Source organism: Pinus tabuliformis, chromosome 7 (genome assembly GCF_031772625.1).
Source record: "Pinus tabuliformis cultivar Carrire ecotype Pingquan chromosome 7, CPIR1, whole genome shotgun sequence".
NCBI classification, from domain to species: Eukaryota; Viridiplantae; Streptophyta; class Pinopsida; order Pinales; family Pinaceae; genus Pinus; species Pinus tabuliformis.
In genome coordinates this window covers 263,075,601-263,094,584 of record NC_142293.1, presented here as the reverse complement: position 1 = coordinate 263,094,584, position 18,984 = coordinate 263,075,601, and the positions used below count along the sequence as shown (strand labels likewise).

The window sequence follows — 18,984 nt, the reverse complement described above, 5'->3', positions numbered from 1 at the left end:
ACATAAACCAAGCTTTCTGCCCGGTTTTCATTGAGTCTGTTTCTTTTCACATTATGTATGAAGCTGTAGGTGCTCCAACACCTCTCTGCAGAAGAAGTATTTACAACCTGTGATAGAACTTTTTTTGCCAATTTTGGCAAAAGTCCCTAGCCGCCATATGTTTCCCACCATGTGAGAGAATCAAATCTATCTCTGTCTTCCATTACATGGAAGGGACCAAACAAACTAGTGCCACTGAAGTATCTGCCTATTTCAAGGCACACAGCTGCACATTCCTCCCTATCAGATACCAACTTGTCTAATGCATCCAAATATCCTCTAGTTACCTCTGCATCTAAATGGGGTTTGGTCCTAATCCCACCCCCTGGTGCAGGTTGGCCCAACCAAGATGTAGAGTAGTATTTTGGTGTAAGGATATACGCCAAGCAATGTAGTGGAATATTAAGTTTATTCCACCATACACACACAATCGTGAATCAGTTTGTACAAGTCGGGATCTTTGTTATGAACAATATCTTTTATTTGCCCCAACATGGTATCCATCTGCTCATACACCTCACCAATCACTGGTTTATCTGTATTTGCAAACCGAATCATGTGATAAATGGGCTTGGTGAAATCCAATACTTGCCTCACACTTGACCAAAACATAACATCAAGAGCGGCCTCCTCCACCAGTTCAAAACCTCGCCTGTCAACTGCATTTGTAGCCCTTTGCTTTAATACCTGCCAGTGTGGACTTGATACCATGCTAGCCAATGACTCTCTTACCTTCAAAAGGCGCCTAAAGGTAAGGTAATAGCTACCAAATCTAGTCTTCGCAATCTTCAATAACTCCAATCTTGAGTGACTGCGGAAAAGGCCATGGGTATTGCTATGATTTATAATAAATTTTATCATTTGTTTGCCTTTCTTGTACAAATCACCAATCCATTTGTATTGTTCATTTTTGTTCTTAACAACATCATGCATCAAAAGGTTCAATGTGTGAACCAAACACCCAGACCAAAATATGTTGGGGTCTTTATCCTCAATAATTGCTCCCACTGCCTTACAATTAGGAGCATTATCAGTGATGACTTGGATGACATTGTATGGCCCAATACGGTCAATTGTTTCAAGTAATGCTTCTGCAATGTTGATGGTGGTCTTGAACTTGTCTGAGTAATCATATGCATTTAGAAAGATGGCACCACTAACGGACACAGCAAGAACACTTATCAATGGCTTGCCTTTTACATTTGTCCATCCATCAAATACAATGGACACCCCATGGTTAGTCCAACAACTTGTCATTCTATTCAAAGAATGTGATATTTTTGCTTTTTCATGATCAAGTCCAACGTTCTTACCTTGTCATACCCAGGGCTCTTGTATCCTTTAGGGGCATCATTTATGGCAGAAACCATTTCATGCCAATAAGGTGAGCGAAGAACATTGAATGGTATCCCACATGCATAGAGAAACCTGTAAACTTTTGAATCCACATCATTCCTACACCCCTCATCAAGGAAACCTGATATGGTTCTATGCCTTAAAGCTGGTGACCCTATGCCTCCATATCCATTGCCTTGAGAGGATGCTGAAGGGGTTCTTTGTGCTTGTGATTGTGACCTTGGTTCAAAGGAACCCCTTGATTTTTTAGATTTGTATTGGGCTTCCTCCTCTTCCCTTATGTATTTGGCTCTATCTGCTGCTGACACAACTGCACAAGTTTTGATTCCTATTTGTTTATCTCCATCCCATAGCCTTTTCCCACAGAGGTGTTTTCTGGCACGGGTGTATGAACCTGTGTAATTATTGTTGCAATGGGGGCAATGAAATTTAGTGGTTCCACCCCCTTTCCCTGCTTCAGGCCTGTTAACATATTTCCACAATGGGGTTTGGTCTTGTTTAGTTTTTTGAGAGTCATGTTCACCCTCCTCCAGCTCCTCCTCACCAGGGTTTTCATCAAATCCACTTTCTCCAGCTTTTTCATCTCCCTCTTCATTTTGGCCCCTCCGTTTCTTACTCTCCAGCACCATAATAACCAGAAAAGGGACCAAGAAGAAGAAAATGCCAAGAAATATAACCAGGTCCATGATGTTTGATATTTGTAGGCTTTTGAATCTGCAAAATTTAATGGGAATGGGAATGGGAATGAGAAAATTAATTTAATTTATTTAGATTCATGATTCATTTACTAAATAAGTTATATATTTACTAAATTACTAACTAAACTAAAATAAATTACTAAGTAACTAAAGTTTAAACTACTAAATTACTAAGTTACTAACCTCCTTGCAGGCTTGCTCCTTGCTCCTCGGCGCTCGCTCCTCGCTCCTTTGCACAATCTCCTTGGCTCTCCTCAACTCATTCAAGTCACAATGAAATAAAAAATGCCCCCCAAGCCCTTTTAAAACTATTTTTTTTTAAATTATCTTTTTTTTGGTGTCCGCGATTTTTTTTTGCGCGATTCACTCCCGTTGGCGCTCGCGTCACTTCGGGAGAGAAAATTAAAAGCTCGGGAGCGATCGCTCCCTGATCGCTCCCGGGCTTTAATTTTCGCTCCGGGAGCGACGCTCCCGAAGTCACTCCCTGTTTTGGCAGGGAGTGCAATTTTTTTTATCGGGAGCACGCTCCCGCCCGGAGCGCGGATTGGGAGCGGGTTCGAAGGGGGGGGGGGGGGGCGCTCCCCCGCAACTCTGAGTGAGTGACAACACAATCCAAGCTCCCTCTTAATCAAGCACTTATCTTTTCATTAGCAGCTTCTTCTTCGTGGGTCCTTCAACTACTTGATCAACTTCTTTCCTTGATGTCATGAAATTCAATTGAGCTTCTTCCTTGTAGGGCATTAGCCATCGATCACTTTTCTTCTTGGTTCGTCATGTCATTCCTTTCTTCATGGAAACTGGCCTTCTTCATATCTGGAACCTTCGTCATATGGCTAGTTCTTCCTCATCATGTTTCTTTCAGGAGTTTCCATCCACCACATGAATGCTAGTTGTACTTGTACTTTCAATTCTTGTTCCAATGGCCCTACATGAACTCATCCAGATATTATTCAAGAAATCATAACATTAAATCAAATTGTACCTTTTGAGATGGCTCTTCATCATGACATCTTCCTGTAGGTATCAGCATCCTGCATACATGTTGACACATCGCCCAAAGATATCCATTGTCAAGGGTCTTCATCTTTTCATACTTTCATCAAAGTCTTCATATATTTTTCGGGAGATATCCTAGTAAAGTCTTCTTGGTCCTTTGGATGTTGATTGCCTTCATCATGGTTGCATATCTCAAGATCTCTTCCTTCCTCGCACATTCCATTCCTAGGAGCTTTCAATCAAAGTTTCTTAATTGTATTCAACCACCTTATACTTCATATGAGGACATATTATGTTGATTTCATCTTAGTGTGACTTTATACCTTCCTGCATCCTTTCAGAGGAGGAAATCCCTTTTCCTTGATCATGCTTCTCAAAATAGAAGTAATGATCCATGTTACCTACAACCATATGACATGACATTACAATATTAAACACAAGCATACATACCTCATTTACCTTTAGGTCAACTAGGCTTCTCCCTACAGCTTCCTTGATTGAAAAGAACTTCAATACCTTGATCTGCTTCATGCCATCACACCATCATCCCATGAATTCCATAAGTCCGATGAAACACTTGCTTCTTCTCTAGATTAGTGAACCCTCCGATGAGGACTCCATCAGAGAACCTTGAGGATCTTGCATATCCCCCTCTGGCAGATGTTTCCTTTTGCCTTGATGTATGATGAGCCTTACCCTGGATGATATCTTTCTTTCCTTCAATGTTCAATGAGATTCCCAAGAGCTATATGCTTCATGTTTGATTGCCATGCATTTTGTCCTTTATGATTCCCATGGTGATGTCACGAGCTCTCGTTTCTAATGCTTCCATGATGCCACGATACATCTTATTATCATGGTCATATCTATAACAGAAGCTTATGATAGGACCCTTTTGTGAGGGATGCCATCTCAATCATGGTAGAGATCTGTTATTCCCTCTTTTTCTTGGCTCTTTTCAGCTTCCTCCATCTTTAAGGTGATATGAGATTTTTTTTCATAATCTTTCCATAGCACTGTTTGTCTTTGTTTGAGGACCAAACTTGCTTTTCCTTTCTGCAAATGTTTGAGTTCTTTAACCTTCAACACTTTTACCTTCAACTTGTTTTTTCCTATCTAGCATAGAGACCACAGGTTGAATGAGGTAACTTCCTTGTCTATGGACATTTGTTACCTTGCTTATCAATTGATATATCAATGATGATCATCTTCTTATCATCTTTCCTAGATCTGCTAATTGAGATCTCATGAAGATATTCCTTCATTCTTTGATACCTTCAATCAAGTCTAAGTGATATGACTTTCTTAACTTCATCTCAGAGAGTATATCTTCTAGCATTTCATATATCTCTTTTATATCTCCTTTCTTGCTACATAGGGATGAAAGACTTTAAGAGTTCCCTCCCATGAATTCAAAGGAGACCTGTTCACTAACTTCTCTCATCTATGAGGATTGTGACAATCCTCCTTATTCCATGCAAGGACCTTTGATGACCCATCCAACATATCGATCTCCTTGCAATTATGAAGTCATTTTACCAATTTGATTAATGAAAAATACTTACTTGACATGTGAAGATAAAATCTTCACCTTGATCATGTTGAAAGTTGTTGAAGCAGATGCATTGATGCTTCCTCCAAATAAGACCCTTGTTGTATCAATAGGGAGATTGTCTTCAAGTTACTATGACTTATACATCTGATCCTTATGATTTGAGATGGCACTGTATTGTTATCAAATAAGTGAACCTTGTAGTATGCAACATCGTGTAGACTCATAGAGCATCAGGGTTACTTGATACAATCGCCTTGTAGTACCAATTCTAGAGTGCTTGTAGATGATCCGCTTCAATATGCCATCGAGTGTGCATCATGATTCTGAGTTGTCAAGACTGCGTTCTTTATAGAAAATGATTGAATCTGAGATAGTCACTATCACTAGTATGATGTAGACCGAAACTGTGGGAGGCACCAAAACTACTGCCATGTACCCTGAGATTTGAACGCTTCATCTTTTGATTGAGATTACTTGATCCTAGCACCGAGACTATGGGTAGTACTGTGTTTTCTTCTTTTGACTGTGATCCGAGATCCAAATTTGTAGGTTGTAGGACTTAAATTGTCTCGTTGTTGTAGACTGTCTCCTTGATTATATAGACGAAAACCCTTGCTGTTGTAGACTGTTGTTGAAGACTGATCCTTCAATTTTGACAATGCCCTTCAACTTGCTTTGATGCCCTTCTTGAAGCTAATCCTTGAATGTCCCTTTTTGTTGCCCTTCCTTTGACTTCAGCACCTTAGTTCTGATACCATCTTGAAGAAACTAGGGCAAATGAAGTTAATGAGATTCTTCTAGTCATGATAACTATTTGTGAGGTGTTTTTAATTTTCTTATTAGCACAATCTTTAATATTAGAATATGTCTTCTTAGTTCATCAAATAGCTATCAAAAAAAAGAAACAAGAACACAAGATGTTGGCTTTTTGCTAGGGCAAAAACCTGCACAAAATTCTTCTTATAGAGTTCCAATTGACGAATACCAAGACCATGACCCTTGACCTATTAGGCCACTCCAAGACCAAGACACCAATCCTCTTCTTCATCACTGCTATTGAAGTCATCACTATTGCTACATCGAAGTCATCATTATTGGCACTAATGAGATCATTACACCTTGTTGCACCTTCACCTTTACATTATGCCGAGATCATGACTGTGTATAGTATGCCGAGAGTGTATTACTGTGGGATCATTTAGATCCTCATCATCACAACTAGGTCGAGACAATGAGTGAGTTTTTCTCCTTTCACCGAGATCATCAAAGGAATGTCGATATTGTCTAGTATGTTGAGACAGTGATTGTGTTCTCTCCATATCTGAAGTCTTCTTCATCACAAATATGCCAAGACTGTGGTACCCATCTGAAAACAGAGATGCTTATCCGAAACATTCAACTACTGTACCCATCCAAAGTTTTTTGCGCTTGTGGACAGACCTCTGAAATTCTTCCTGTAAATATCCTCCTGTACTTCCTATACCCATCCGAAAATCTTAGGAATTCTGAGTTCTGTACCCCATTGTACCATCTGAAATTACAAATGAATCGGAATTCCTATATCCCTGTTTTGTGCAGACCCTAGTTGGGTATATATAGTGGTTTCATCTCCATAATAAGCCGACTTGTATTGCTAAATAGGTGTGTCTACATAGGTGAGCCAACATGACTGTATTTAATTCGTCTTGTTGGTTGACATGATGAAGAGGATTGTGCTTGTCATTTGGAGGGCTATATAGACTCATATATATTTTTCTCATGCTCAAGAAGAGCTTCTTAATACATGACATTGACTCTTTGACTTATTAATAAATCTTAAGGCTCTCAATGGGAGCCACTAATAAATAAACCTCTTGCTCATGAAACCAACGTAGCAAGGCATACAAAGATAATTTTGTTCTCTTTATTACATTATTTACATCAGTCATAATTACATGTCATTATGAAGACCGGACCTAGTTACACTTTCTTCAACACCAAGAAGGTTGAGGAACTAGTGTATGTTCATTCGAACCTTCACCTTCTGTCACACAAGAGAGACGAATCCCAATTTGGGCCCACCAAACTATGGGATGTGGAACTAAAATTGTCGGACTTGGATATGATGTTGAATGCCCAGATTCATATGACTTTGTTTGATGAGGAAGCACCAATAGTTGGATCTTCAAGTGGACATGGCAGCGATGCTCCCACTCCAGGAGAGGATGTGGTTCTTAGTGACATGAATGAAGACATATTTGATGATACGTAAATGTAATTTATGATGGTGTTTTAAACTTTTGAACAATGGCCATAATATGCCATATGAATTATGAATAACGATAGTAGACTGTCAGTCATAGTTCATTTTGTAATTTGTACTATGTAGTGTGCATTATTAATTTTGGTGATGATGTTGTAACTTGTCATGTTGAGGTCATTGATTGAAATTTGAAACGGAAACTTGATGATATGTTGAATCATGAATCATGAATGTTATAATAATCATTAATGATGATGACAATGTTTATGTTGAATTGATGATGATTATAGATGATAATTGAGTATGTACTTTTAGATATAGAATCTAGATTCTAAAAGATGAATGGTAATATGGAATTCTTCTTTTGATATATATTTATGTGTGTGTGTGTGTATGTTGTTTTTTTGCCGTATTGTATCCAGATTTTTTGAAAATTTGCCATATCCGTATCCGTTTCAGTGCAAACTTAGTATATCGGATTCTTTGGAGCTCAAGGCCAAGTCAACAATCAACCCTTGGCTCACAAAGAGAGCAGGTATATCAGAAAGTGGGATTTGAACCCAAGCAAGGAAGAATTTTCCACTCAACCACTCAAACTACACTGAATTGACAAGTAAAATATATAACTTATTTTATTAAAAAGTTTATAGTTTAAATTTTTATATACATTTTTCCTTTAAAAAATAATAAAAAATAAATAATAAAGAAAAAACAAAACAAAAACTGAAGTGTTTGTACGTATTATTTCCCATTGTATCTAGATCGTGGCTTTTTTAAAATCTGCAGGATCCAAATCCAAATCCTAATAAGTCAGCTATATAGTTTTTTTATGCTCAAGGTTGTATGCAAACACTATTTTCATTTTCACTTTTTTAATTGGAGTTATTAAAATGGCATGTTTGGTTGCACTTGCTATTGATTTATTGGAGTCATTACCAATCGATCTCCACTTAATTAATCTAATTTTGTCTATTTTTCTACTACAAACTTTGTTATTAAACACAAATTTTTTACTCCCATGATTTTCCAAACAACATGAAAAATTTACAATGGCCCAAAATGAATTGCATTTGGTACATGGACAGAGCCATGCATCATTAACAAGCTTTGAATACAAGTACGGAAAAAAAATACAATGTAGAAAAAGACCATTAATGAGATGAAATTTTTTTCCAAACAATATGAAAGTTTTCCAATGGCCTAGAATGCCTTGAATTTGGCATACAGACAGAATCAAGCACATTAATAAGCTTGAAAACCACGAGTAGGGAAAAAATACTACATATAAAATCCATTAATGACATAAAAAAGTTTCCAAACAATATGAAAATTTTCAACTGCCTGAAATGCCTTGCATTTGGCATATTGACAAGCTTTGAATCCAGAAGTAAGAAAAAAAATGGTATATAAAAATGTGAAAATACCACAACTCTGATCACTACCACAAATGTTATCCTTACAACTACAATGCTACGCAGTCCCAAAGCTTCAAACTAAAATTGACACTATTAATTTGTATGAATGTAAATTGAAAGGTCATAAAACTATGAGAATCACCAAATTTTATGTTTGATATGCAGGGATTCATCGAAGTCAACATTGCATGCTATGATGTTGTCTAGCCCATAAAACCTACAAACTGAATCCATTTCATAATTAAAAATAAACAACGTAAAATAAATAAATAAAGATAAAATTAATACTAATTAATACCTCACCTTGTCACGTGCATTTAACCCATTTAATCCATTGACCAAATCCACATGGAAGCCTTAACCACTGTCCATTAGTAAACTTTTGTCTTTTTAGGTATTATATTAAACCTCTTATAGCTTTCCAAAATCTAATTATTAATTTTTGTCTTTAAGTAACTTGTATAAGTTCCTTGATATTGACATGGTCCTTAAGATCATACTCATGCAGGATATAAGAAATTATAGGAAATGTCAGGGTGCTAACAGATGATGCCAGGAATCTTCAGTGAGTCCTTTCCTGCGTCTCATGAAACGTCTCTTATTCCCAAGACATGTACCTGCCCTCGAGAGACACATCTCTGTGCTACTATAAAATGAATAAATTGGAAATATCCAACAATCTAGAGGTCAAGCAAATATATAATGAGAAATAACGAAGGGAGGAAGGTAGTCCAGCAAAAGGCATAACTGAGAAACAAATGCAGTAATTGTTGGCCATTGATCACTACCAATCAGCATGCGTATATGGCTTGAAATAAATATGCGACACTTCCCCTTTAGTAAGCATACATAATATTCTTTTTTTCTGTTCTTGAAGTAATTTTTACAAGTGGTTGTCAAAACTACTAATTAATGAACACAAATTTCAAAGATGTGACTCATAAGATAATATTGTTCATGAGAAAACCCACTATAAACAGGAAATCAATTCAAAAAAATCTTAATACGAGAATATGACTAGAGGAACTGAATTTCCAGGCGAGCAAATCTTTAGATCCAAATATTGAGTCTGCAGTGAGGCAGAAAATAAGGAACCAAAAATGTGAACAAGGAAGAATCTATGCTTTCTGACATTAGAGAAGCATTCTATGCTATCAAACAAAATCAAGGAGCAGAATTCCCATACCAGTGCTAGGATCATAAAGGGACCAAAGCTTTGTTCGAAATTCATGATCAGCAGCAAAAAGACGAACCCAAACTCGCTCTTTGTGGCCCTTTTCATTCACGGCTGTTAATATCGAACCCCCTATGCCAGGCACAAGTAAAACTGGGTCCAAATCAGGATTCACGTATGGTTGCTTTTTCTCAGCCAAGTGAAGCCACTCTTCAATTTTTTCAAGTATTTCCTGCCATACTGTGGCCATTTTCACTGTACCAATGTCAAAGTAGATTCTGTATCACAGGAGAGAAAGGAAGTCTTTCTACTTAAAGACGTTATGCACGATGTTTCCAGGATAAAGCCACTTTCTGAAAGATAATACCTACAAGCACAAACAGTATTTTCAGAGGTTTGACCTGACATGCGGTATAAATAAACTCCTCAGTCTGCAATAAATTAAGTCAATACTCATAATGAAAAAGCATTAGACTAGCACGTAAGTTATAAGAAAAGCTCCAGATAAGATATTTTATTAATGTCCAACAAATAGGTTAAGTGAGCTATAAAGTAGAATCAGTGATAAGTTCATAACAATGCCCCTAGGCTACCCGAAAGCATAAAGTAAAATAAGACACCAACATGCAAGAAATTCATGAACTAAATATTACATCAAAAAAGAAAAAGAGAGAAAGAGTAAAAGTGATAAGGAGTTAGAGAGCAAGGAGCAAGAAGTATCTATGGCAGACTCAAGCACTGAGAAGGATCCAATGTACTGTCTAGTAATGTTTTCTGATGAGTGCCCGGGATAATTTGGTAAGAGGACCTGACTGTGTGATCTTGAAAGCATCCAATAGGGGTTTTCTTAGAAGATATTGCATAACATATAAACTAAAGATTATAGAAAAAATGCAGAAACAAATATCCAACAAAACGATCTGGAATATAACAAAAACACTCTCAATTTAATGGCCATAAACTGAACTGTGCTTGGTTGTCAAATTTGGGAAAATGACTGCTTTTAGTCATCTCGGGGCTTATAAAGAGTTGCATGCAATAATTTGTGATTAAAAAATATAAAGAAAATGTGATGCCACTAAACCTGGAAAATAGATAAAAGAGTCAAAACGTAATAAAATAAAGTGACCATGGAAGCTATTAGAAAGAAAAAAGCATAACGGTCTAACTCCTTGGTGAGATTTGGGGAATAACAAAAAGGCTAACAGTAGCAGCACAAGCCAAAGGATTGGATTAGATATCGTGGGAATGAAAGGCATAACTGTTCAAGAATAGGAAAGTTTCCAGTTCCTAATATTGCAATTTGAACTTTGAGTGGTTTAGCAACAAGTGGGAGAAGTTGCAGATTTTCCCAAGTGGCAGACCAAAAGTGAAAACTATCGGTGTATATTTGTCTTTTTGAAAGTAATATGAATGTTCTGATCTTACAAAAAGAAATCTCTACCATTCGTCTAGGTGGGTAGGAATTAATCCTAGCCATCTATCACTTTGGAGATTGGGGGTTAAGGATTTAGCTCAAGATGACATTATAAAATAAGCCTAATGGAGGGGATGAACACACACAATCAAGACATTTGAGTAAGAGACTTGCATGAATAAAATTGCTGGATCGTTGGAGAGTGAAAGAGCCAAGAAGACTGCGGAAATCAGAAAATATTGCAACTGAAATTCAAAAAGGTGTAGAAGATCAATAGGTTGATCACATGTGTGAAGGTTCAAGAGTTCAAGTGCAGCATGTAGGAGGGCCAACAGGGTCCTGGAGGGCCACATGTTTGGAGGATTAACTAGTTGGGTGAATTTTTGAGGAGCGATTCCACCAAGTTTATTACAACAATTTTCTGTGTATTCTCTGAGGGTCAATTTCCCTGTTTAGGGAGCCCTAATTTTTCTGAGTTAATTAGAAATGAAGAAGAATTTGTCGGGCAAAATTTTCTGTTGTTTTTTGTTGTTGATTTTCTGTTTCATTTCCACTGCAAACTTTATTTGTGAAGTTAAAATACCAACGTATTTATTTTTAGTGATTTCTGAAAAGAGATTTTACTTGGGCGAAATAATTTCTAGGTATAAAAGAACTGTTGAGGAAAAATAAATCGAACTTGGCATTAAAATTAGCATGGTATTAGAGCACTAAAATTTTGAAGAGAAGGAAGATAAAGTTGTAGCAAGGGTTACAGCAAAATATTTTTTTTGCCAACAATTATATTTTTCTAGGGTTTTGGGTATTTGATTTGGAACTAAGGAGAATGGCTACAACTGGACTAAGGTTGCCACCAGCTGGGCAATTGCCACCAGTTGCGCAGAAGGGAAGAGGAGGTTTTCGACATTTGTTGAGATGGCCACTACTGGGCTTCGTGATTAGGACAGGTTGGATGGAGTTTCCAACTATGTCATCGGAAAGTAAGGATGATCCTGGATGAGTTTGGCCTGAAGATGTATATTGATGCAGTAGTAACAGTACCCCAAGATGTAGATCAGCTGAAGGAGTACAGAAAGGAGATGGCGCGGGCGAAGTGATTGATCCTAGATGGTGTCTGGGATCATGTTGTTTCTCACATAGCTGGCAAAGATACTGCCAAAGAGATGTGGGATACACTCTCCACGCTATACCAAGGAATCTCAGAGCAGCAAAAAATGTACCTCGAGGTGACGCTGAGGCTCATATGGATGCAGAAAGGGGAAGGCATAGACTCCTTCGAGTCCTTCCTCACCAGGATTCAGGAGGTCTGGGACCAATTGTCAGTTGTTGGGGCAGCACCTCAACCCATAGAGCTAGTGTAATTGGCACTATATAGTGTCTCTGAGGAGTGGCAAGTATTCATCCAAAGTATTTTGGCAGAGATACCTTGCCAAGCGTGAAAATTTCCAAATACGAAATTCTACTGAAGCAGCTGATTTATTTCACCTACTTATTTCTCACAATAAGTTATTTACGAAATCCCTTCAGTAAACATTAAAATAAATTCTACTGCAGTTATCACATAAATGCATAGAGAAAATAATAGTGATATACAAGCACAAGAACCAATCACATCAACACAGTTGTTTTTGGACAATTGTCCACGGAAAAACCCAATGTGGGAAAGTCAGTGCAGCAAATGAGGGTTTTATTAATCTTCAGCAACAATCTCTTTACAAGGAATGATTTTATAGAGAAACTGAGATACTACTGAGAAGAAAACACCTAAGGCATAGTTCATCCCTCTCCTGGAAAATTTTTGACACCCTGGAGACCCTTCTCCTACCTTTGCGTCACTCTACACTGTTCTACATCAACCTACGTGCCTCTGCGTCAACCTGCTTCCCTCTGCGTTGTCTCTCAATAGCCCTGTGTCACCTCCTCCTCAGTCACTAACTGTTGTTGCTCCCCTCCTCTTCCTCCACCCTGCTACTCTCCCTCTAAAATCGATTTTCTTCTCTTTGAGAATCGATTTTCCTTGAGATACTAAGTATCTATCGGTGTGTCTCCAAATGATCCTCAAGTCTTCTCTTATACTTTTCATGTTGATGAATCAACGACTAAGATTAAAACAGACTTGATCCTCGTCTCTTAGAAGCTTCTCACCCTTACCCTTATTAATACCCATTAATGTTTTTAATTTCCTAAGTTTAGACTTAGGAACTCACTAAAAATATTAATTATTTCAATAACTCTTCATTTGGGTGGAAATTATCCAAACGATTTCTAGGTCTTGGAGATCTCATGTGTCTTAGCATCTCCACCAAATTTCAAGGTTAGAGCACATCCGATGCTACCCAAAATCAACACTCTCTCTTAGCGAGGAATGTGCTCTAGCAATGCTTCCCAATAGAAGCACCGCACTGATCCATGGCATCGGTCCTCGGCCCCTCATCTATTGCGATGTTGCAACTTGTACTACTGCCCATGACACTGCAACTGTCAATGCCACATCTTTACTGCAACTCCCTCTAAATATGTTGCATCCTGCTGCCCATAGCACTGCAACTGCTAACTGTTGCACTGCAACTCCCGATACTATATGTTTCTGCTACTGAAACGGATTCTTCACCATCCTCATCTTCTCCCTGAAATAAACAAACTTTGTTCTTCCTAAAGCCTTGGTGAGGATGTCTGCCACCTGTTCTCCTGTTGGAGTGTACCTCAAATGTACTGCCCCTCCTTGGACACAGTCTTTGACAAAGTGACACCTGATATCAATGTGTTTCGATCGATCACGAAATACTGGATTCTCATATAGCTTGATGCAACTTTGATTATCACACAAAATCCTGGTCGCTTCCATCCTTCTCCTTAATAGATTCACAAGAAATTTCCTAAGCCATATGGCTTCGCATGAAGTTGTGCTAGTTGCCATATATTCTACTTCAGTTGAGCTCAGAACCACGGATTTCTGATTTCTACTACACCAGGAGGTCATTCCTAACCCAATGTTGAAACAGTACCCAGTGGTACTTTTCCGATCTACTGAACTTCCAACCCAATCTGCGTCAGTGATCCCACTCAGCCTAATGTCATTGCCTTGGGTGTACAGTAGTCCATGCTCGATTGTTCCTTGTATATACCTGAGAACATGTTTGGTTGTTGCCCAGTGCGCCCTCTTGGGTTCCACTATGAACTGACTGAGGGTGTTGACAGCATAACAAATGTCTGGCCTGGTATTGACCAGATACATTAGGGACCCTATAAGCTGCCTGTACAAAGTGGGATCGATGTCTTTATCTTCTAATGCATCAATCTTCTTCCAGTTGGTGATCATTGGAGTAGCCATAGGTCTACAATCCTGCATTCTGAATCTTTTCAAAATCTCTATAGGATATCTCCCTTGTCCAAGGAAGATCTCACCCTTCTGCTGCCAAACTTCCAATCCCAGGAAATAATGCATCTGTCCCAAATCCTTCATGTCGAATTTTGTGGCTAGGTTCTCCTTGCAGTCTTTGATGAGCCTGGATGATCCTGTCAGGAAAAGATCATCCACATAGGCTCATTCTCTATGACAAGATAGTAGAGATTAGGATCTACATCACTCTTGACGAATCCCATCTTCTGCAAGTAGCCATCAATTCGACTATACCATGCTCTAGGTGCCTGCTTAACCCTATACAAGGCTTTCTTCAACCTACATACATGAGATTCCTTCTCATGTGTCTCAAAACCCTCTGGTTGTTCAATGTATACTTCTTCTTCTATCACCCCATTCAAGAACATCATCTTGACATCCATCTAGTGAATCTCCCACCCCATTTGTGTTGCAAGAGATATCACGGTTTTTGATAGAAGTATACCTGGCTACTGGGGCGAAGGTTTCTTCATAGTCTATCCCTTCCTTCTGAGCATACCCATAGCCACAAACCTGGCTTTGTATTTCTCCACGCTGTCGTCTGCAACATATTTGACTTTGTAGATCCATCTCGAACCTACCATTGACATGCCCTGAGGCCTAGGTACCACTTCCTAGACATCATTGACCATTATAGAGTTGTATTCCTCCACCATAGCATCTACCCATACTTGATGTTGAACGGCCTCCTGAAAGCTAGAGGGTTCCCCAACCTGAGCTACTATGGCCTGGTATCTGTCTGGTTGTCTTTGCTCCCTTTTATCATTCCTAGGTGCACCAATGAAGTCCTCTGCATCCCGTAGAATCTATCGGAGTTCCCGGCTCATTCTTTCCTTGGTAGTGGGTACATCTATCAGCTCCTCCTCTTCCTGAGATTCCACCTATTCTGAAACTTTACCTCTAGAAGAATTGTTGGTACCGGTTTCTACTGATCGAAGTGGTTGGACCAACAGATTGTCTTTTGACTACTCCTTGGAAGGCATTTCTCGGGAATTTCCTGAAAGCCCTGTCCTCCATTAACTTTACATCCCACCGAACTACTACCTCCCTGCTTCCTGCTAGATAGACTCTATATGCCTTAGCATTCTCGCTATATCCCACAAGATATCCTTTCTCAATTGTTTAATTCAATTTCTTTCTCTTTTCTTCGGGTATACGACAATACACCAAACTCCCAAATATCCTTAAGTGACTGACTTCAGGGGTCTTCCCGATGAAGATACTTTCCGGAGTAATCTTGCCCAATGCCCTGGGCAGAGTCCTGTTCTGGACATAAACTGTCGTGCTACATGCTTCTGCGCACAGAAATTTGGGCATATTCGGATCATACATCATCGCCCTAGTTGCTTCCACAATAGTCCTGTTTTTCCTTTCTGCTACTCCATTCTTCTCTAGATTGTAGGGAGTTGTCCACTCTCTTTTGATGCCTTCCCTAGCGCAAAAATCGATGAAGTCCTTGTCAACGTACTCTCCACCATTGTCTGAGCGCAACACTTTTATCTTCTTTCCTGTCAGATTCTCCACTAGAGCGTTGAACTCTTTGAATTGACCAAAAACCTCATCCTTGGTTTTTAGAAAGTAGATCCAAGTCTTCCTGGAATGGTCATCGATGAAGGTGACGAAGCATTCGGCACCACTAAGAGCTTTTGTGGACATAGGTCCATAGATATCTAAGTGTACCAATTCTAGAACACTCTGAGCCTTATTGTAACTTCTGAAAAAAATTGTTTTGGCATACTTGCCTAGAGTGCACCCTCTGCATACATCATCTCGTTCAGTACTTAATTCTAGAACTCCTGATATTGTTTTACCGAGAATTCTCAGAGCCCCATGGTGTAAGTGTCCCATCCTCCTATGCCATAGTTCATTCAAATCTTTATCCCGACTGCTACCTATCAGTGCCATTGCAGATTCTCGTTGTAATCTATGTAGCCTATTATTTCTTATTCCAATTTGGGCCTTCTTTTTCCAACTCGGGTGTTTGACATATACTTTCTCCTTAATGAAGCAAACGGCATAGCCCTTGTTTTGAAGTTAAGATACAGAAAGTAAGTTCATCCCCAATCTTGGCACATGTAGCACATTGGTTGCCCAAAGCCGATCCCTTGCTTCTGTTTGAAAGACTACAGTACCTCTTCCTACGGGAATACACTTTGCCTTATTTCCCATGGTGATCTGAAAATTCATCCTTTCTTCCTGATAATTCGAAAAACATTCTCATATTCCTGTCATATGCCAGGAAGATCCACTCTCTATATACCAAACCTCAGAGGAGGCAAAACTTGCTAGGCAAGCAACTTCTTCTTCCAATCTAGAAGCTAACATAGAATAATCGTGATCCATGTTCTTCATGCTTTCTTCTTTATCTGGAGATCTGTGTGAGTCCCTCTAAGTTGATGCCTCAGCATCATGCTCCTGACTCATAGCAAAACTCGTCTCCCCTGTTGCCCGATCTTTGCTGTGATACCATGTGTAAATTTCCAAATACGAAATTATATTGCAGCAACTGATTTATTTCACCTACCTATTTCTCACAATAAGTTATTTACGAAATCCCTTCAGTAAACATGAAAATAAATTCTACTGCAGTTATCACATAAATGCATAGAGAAAATAACATTGATATACAAGCACAAGAACCAATCACATCAACACAGTTGTTTTTGAACAATTTTCCCCAGAAAAACCCAATGTGGGAAAATCGGTGCAATAGATGAGGGTTTTATTAATCTTCAACAACAACCGCTTTACAAGGAATCATTTTACAGAGAAACTGAGATACTACTGAGGGAAAACACCTGAGGCATAGTTCATCTCTCTCCTGGAAAATTTCTGACACCCTGGAGACCCTTCTCCTACCTCTGCATCACTTCTGCGTCAACCTGCGTGCCTCTGCATCAGCCTGCATGAGGACTGCATCTCCTGGACTGTATCTTCCCTCTACGCTGTCTCTCGATAGCCATGTGTCACCTCCTCCTCAGTCACTGACTGCTATTGCTCCCCTCCTCTTCCTCCACCTTGCTACTCTCCCTCTGAAATCGATTTCCTTCTCTTTGAGAATCGATTTTCCTTGGGATAATGAGTATCTGTTGGTGTATCTCCAAATGATCCTCAAGTCTTCTCTTATACTTTTCCTGTTGATGAATCAACGGTCGAGATTAAGTCTCTAATCAACAGCTAAGATTAAAACAGACTTGATCCTTGTCTCTTAGAAGCTTCTCACCCTTATCTTTATTAATACCCATTAATATTTTATTTTCCTAAGTTTAGACTTAGGAACTCATTAAAAATATTAATTATTTCAATAACTCTTCATCCGGGTGGAAATTCTCCAAACGATTTCTGGGTCTTGGAGATCTCATGTGTCTTAGCCTCTCCACCAAATTTCAAGGCTAGAGCACATTCGATGCTACCCAAAATCAACACCAAGGTGGGATTGGATGTGGGTCGATTTGCAACAGGAGGAGTTGAGACGAGCTCTATTGAAGAGCTCCATTAGTGGCAGCAACAGCAGATCAAAGCAGGTGAAGGAGGAGAATGTGGCGCTCGCATCAAAGGGTTCCTGTCAAGGACAGGGGGAGCAGAGAAGAAAGAAAAAGGACATGTCGAAGGTCAAGTGCTTCAAATGTGGTGGGCTTGGTCACTACAGTACCCAGTGTCCTCTCAGGAAGAAGGAGAAGGAGGAGAAGCAGGACCAGTGGGCAACATCAACAGATATCAATAGGATTTCCTCCAACCTGGAGGAATACTTCGCCATGTTTGTTGATATACCTCCAAGAGTGAGGTGGGGAGACTTGGTGCTAGTAGCCCCAGAGTGCTACAGATGGGCAGGATCCTTGAGGAGTCCACCTCATGGATCAATACCTTGCTAAGAGGGCCCACAATATTCAGTAGCATGTTGGATCAGTGACAGTTGATGCAGTCATATGCCATAGTGATAGCTACAGAGTCTAGTAGCAGTCAGATGCTGGGGAGCGCAGTGCGGAGTTGGCAACAGTGCAGTTGGCATAGTGCGAAGTCAACAACAACACAGATTCTTCAAAGACAGTGCAGATACTAGCAGCAATCAGAGACTCGAGTGACAGATGCATCATACTGATCACAATTGATTCAGTATTTAGGATGCTTCTTAGTTTCAATTGTTGCAGTTACAGCAGCAACAGATGAGAGGGAGTTGCAATGTTGGCAGCAGTTCAGTAGGGTCAACAGAAGCACAAACGCAATGAATATCAGAGTTGAGCAGTGGTTGGTGGGCAACAGCAGCGTGACAAGAGATGATGCAGAGACGGTGCTACTACAGGATGAGCAAAAGAGCACTAGAACATATTCTTCGCTAAGAGGGAGTGTTAGTTTTTGTAGCATCAAATGTGTTCTAGCATTGAAATTTTGTGGAGAGGCTAGAACACAGGAGATCTCCAAAACCCAGAAATCGTTTCTGGAAATTCCGCCTAGAAATGACTTAATTAGTTATTAACCAGATTGTAAATATTTCCTAAGTCTAAACTTAGGGAATATGGTCAATTAATCAATATTAATTAGGTCAAGGCATGAATGATCTAGAAACTCACATGAATCGACTTCAAGTTAATCCTAGCCATCGATTAAGATTTAATCTTGGTCGTTGGAGTCCCAACATAGGATTATAAGAAGTCGTCGATGGGAACTTGGAGAAGACACTTGAGAGGGTCAATT

General features: G+C 39.3%; 1 protein-coding gene across 2 annotated transcripts in view; it reads right to left on the bottom strand.

The window, feature by feature from the left end:
• LOC149246860 (alpha/beta-Hydrolases superfamily protein) overlaps window positions 1-18,984 on the bottom strand; it is a 223,415-nt gene that overhangs the window by 188,280 nt on the left and 16,151 nt on the right. For both annotated transcript variants that reach the window (XM_089458047.1, XM_089458046.1), the window contains exon 2: window positions 9,488-9,842. In XM_089458047.1, coding sequence (XP_089314173.1) covers window positions 9,488-9,725 — 238 coding nt within the window. In that variant the 5' untranslated portion in view covers window positions 9,726-9,842. The remainder of the gene's footprint in view (window positions 1-9,487; window positions 9,843-18,984) is intronic.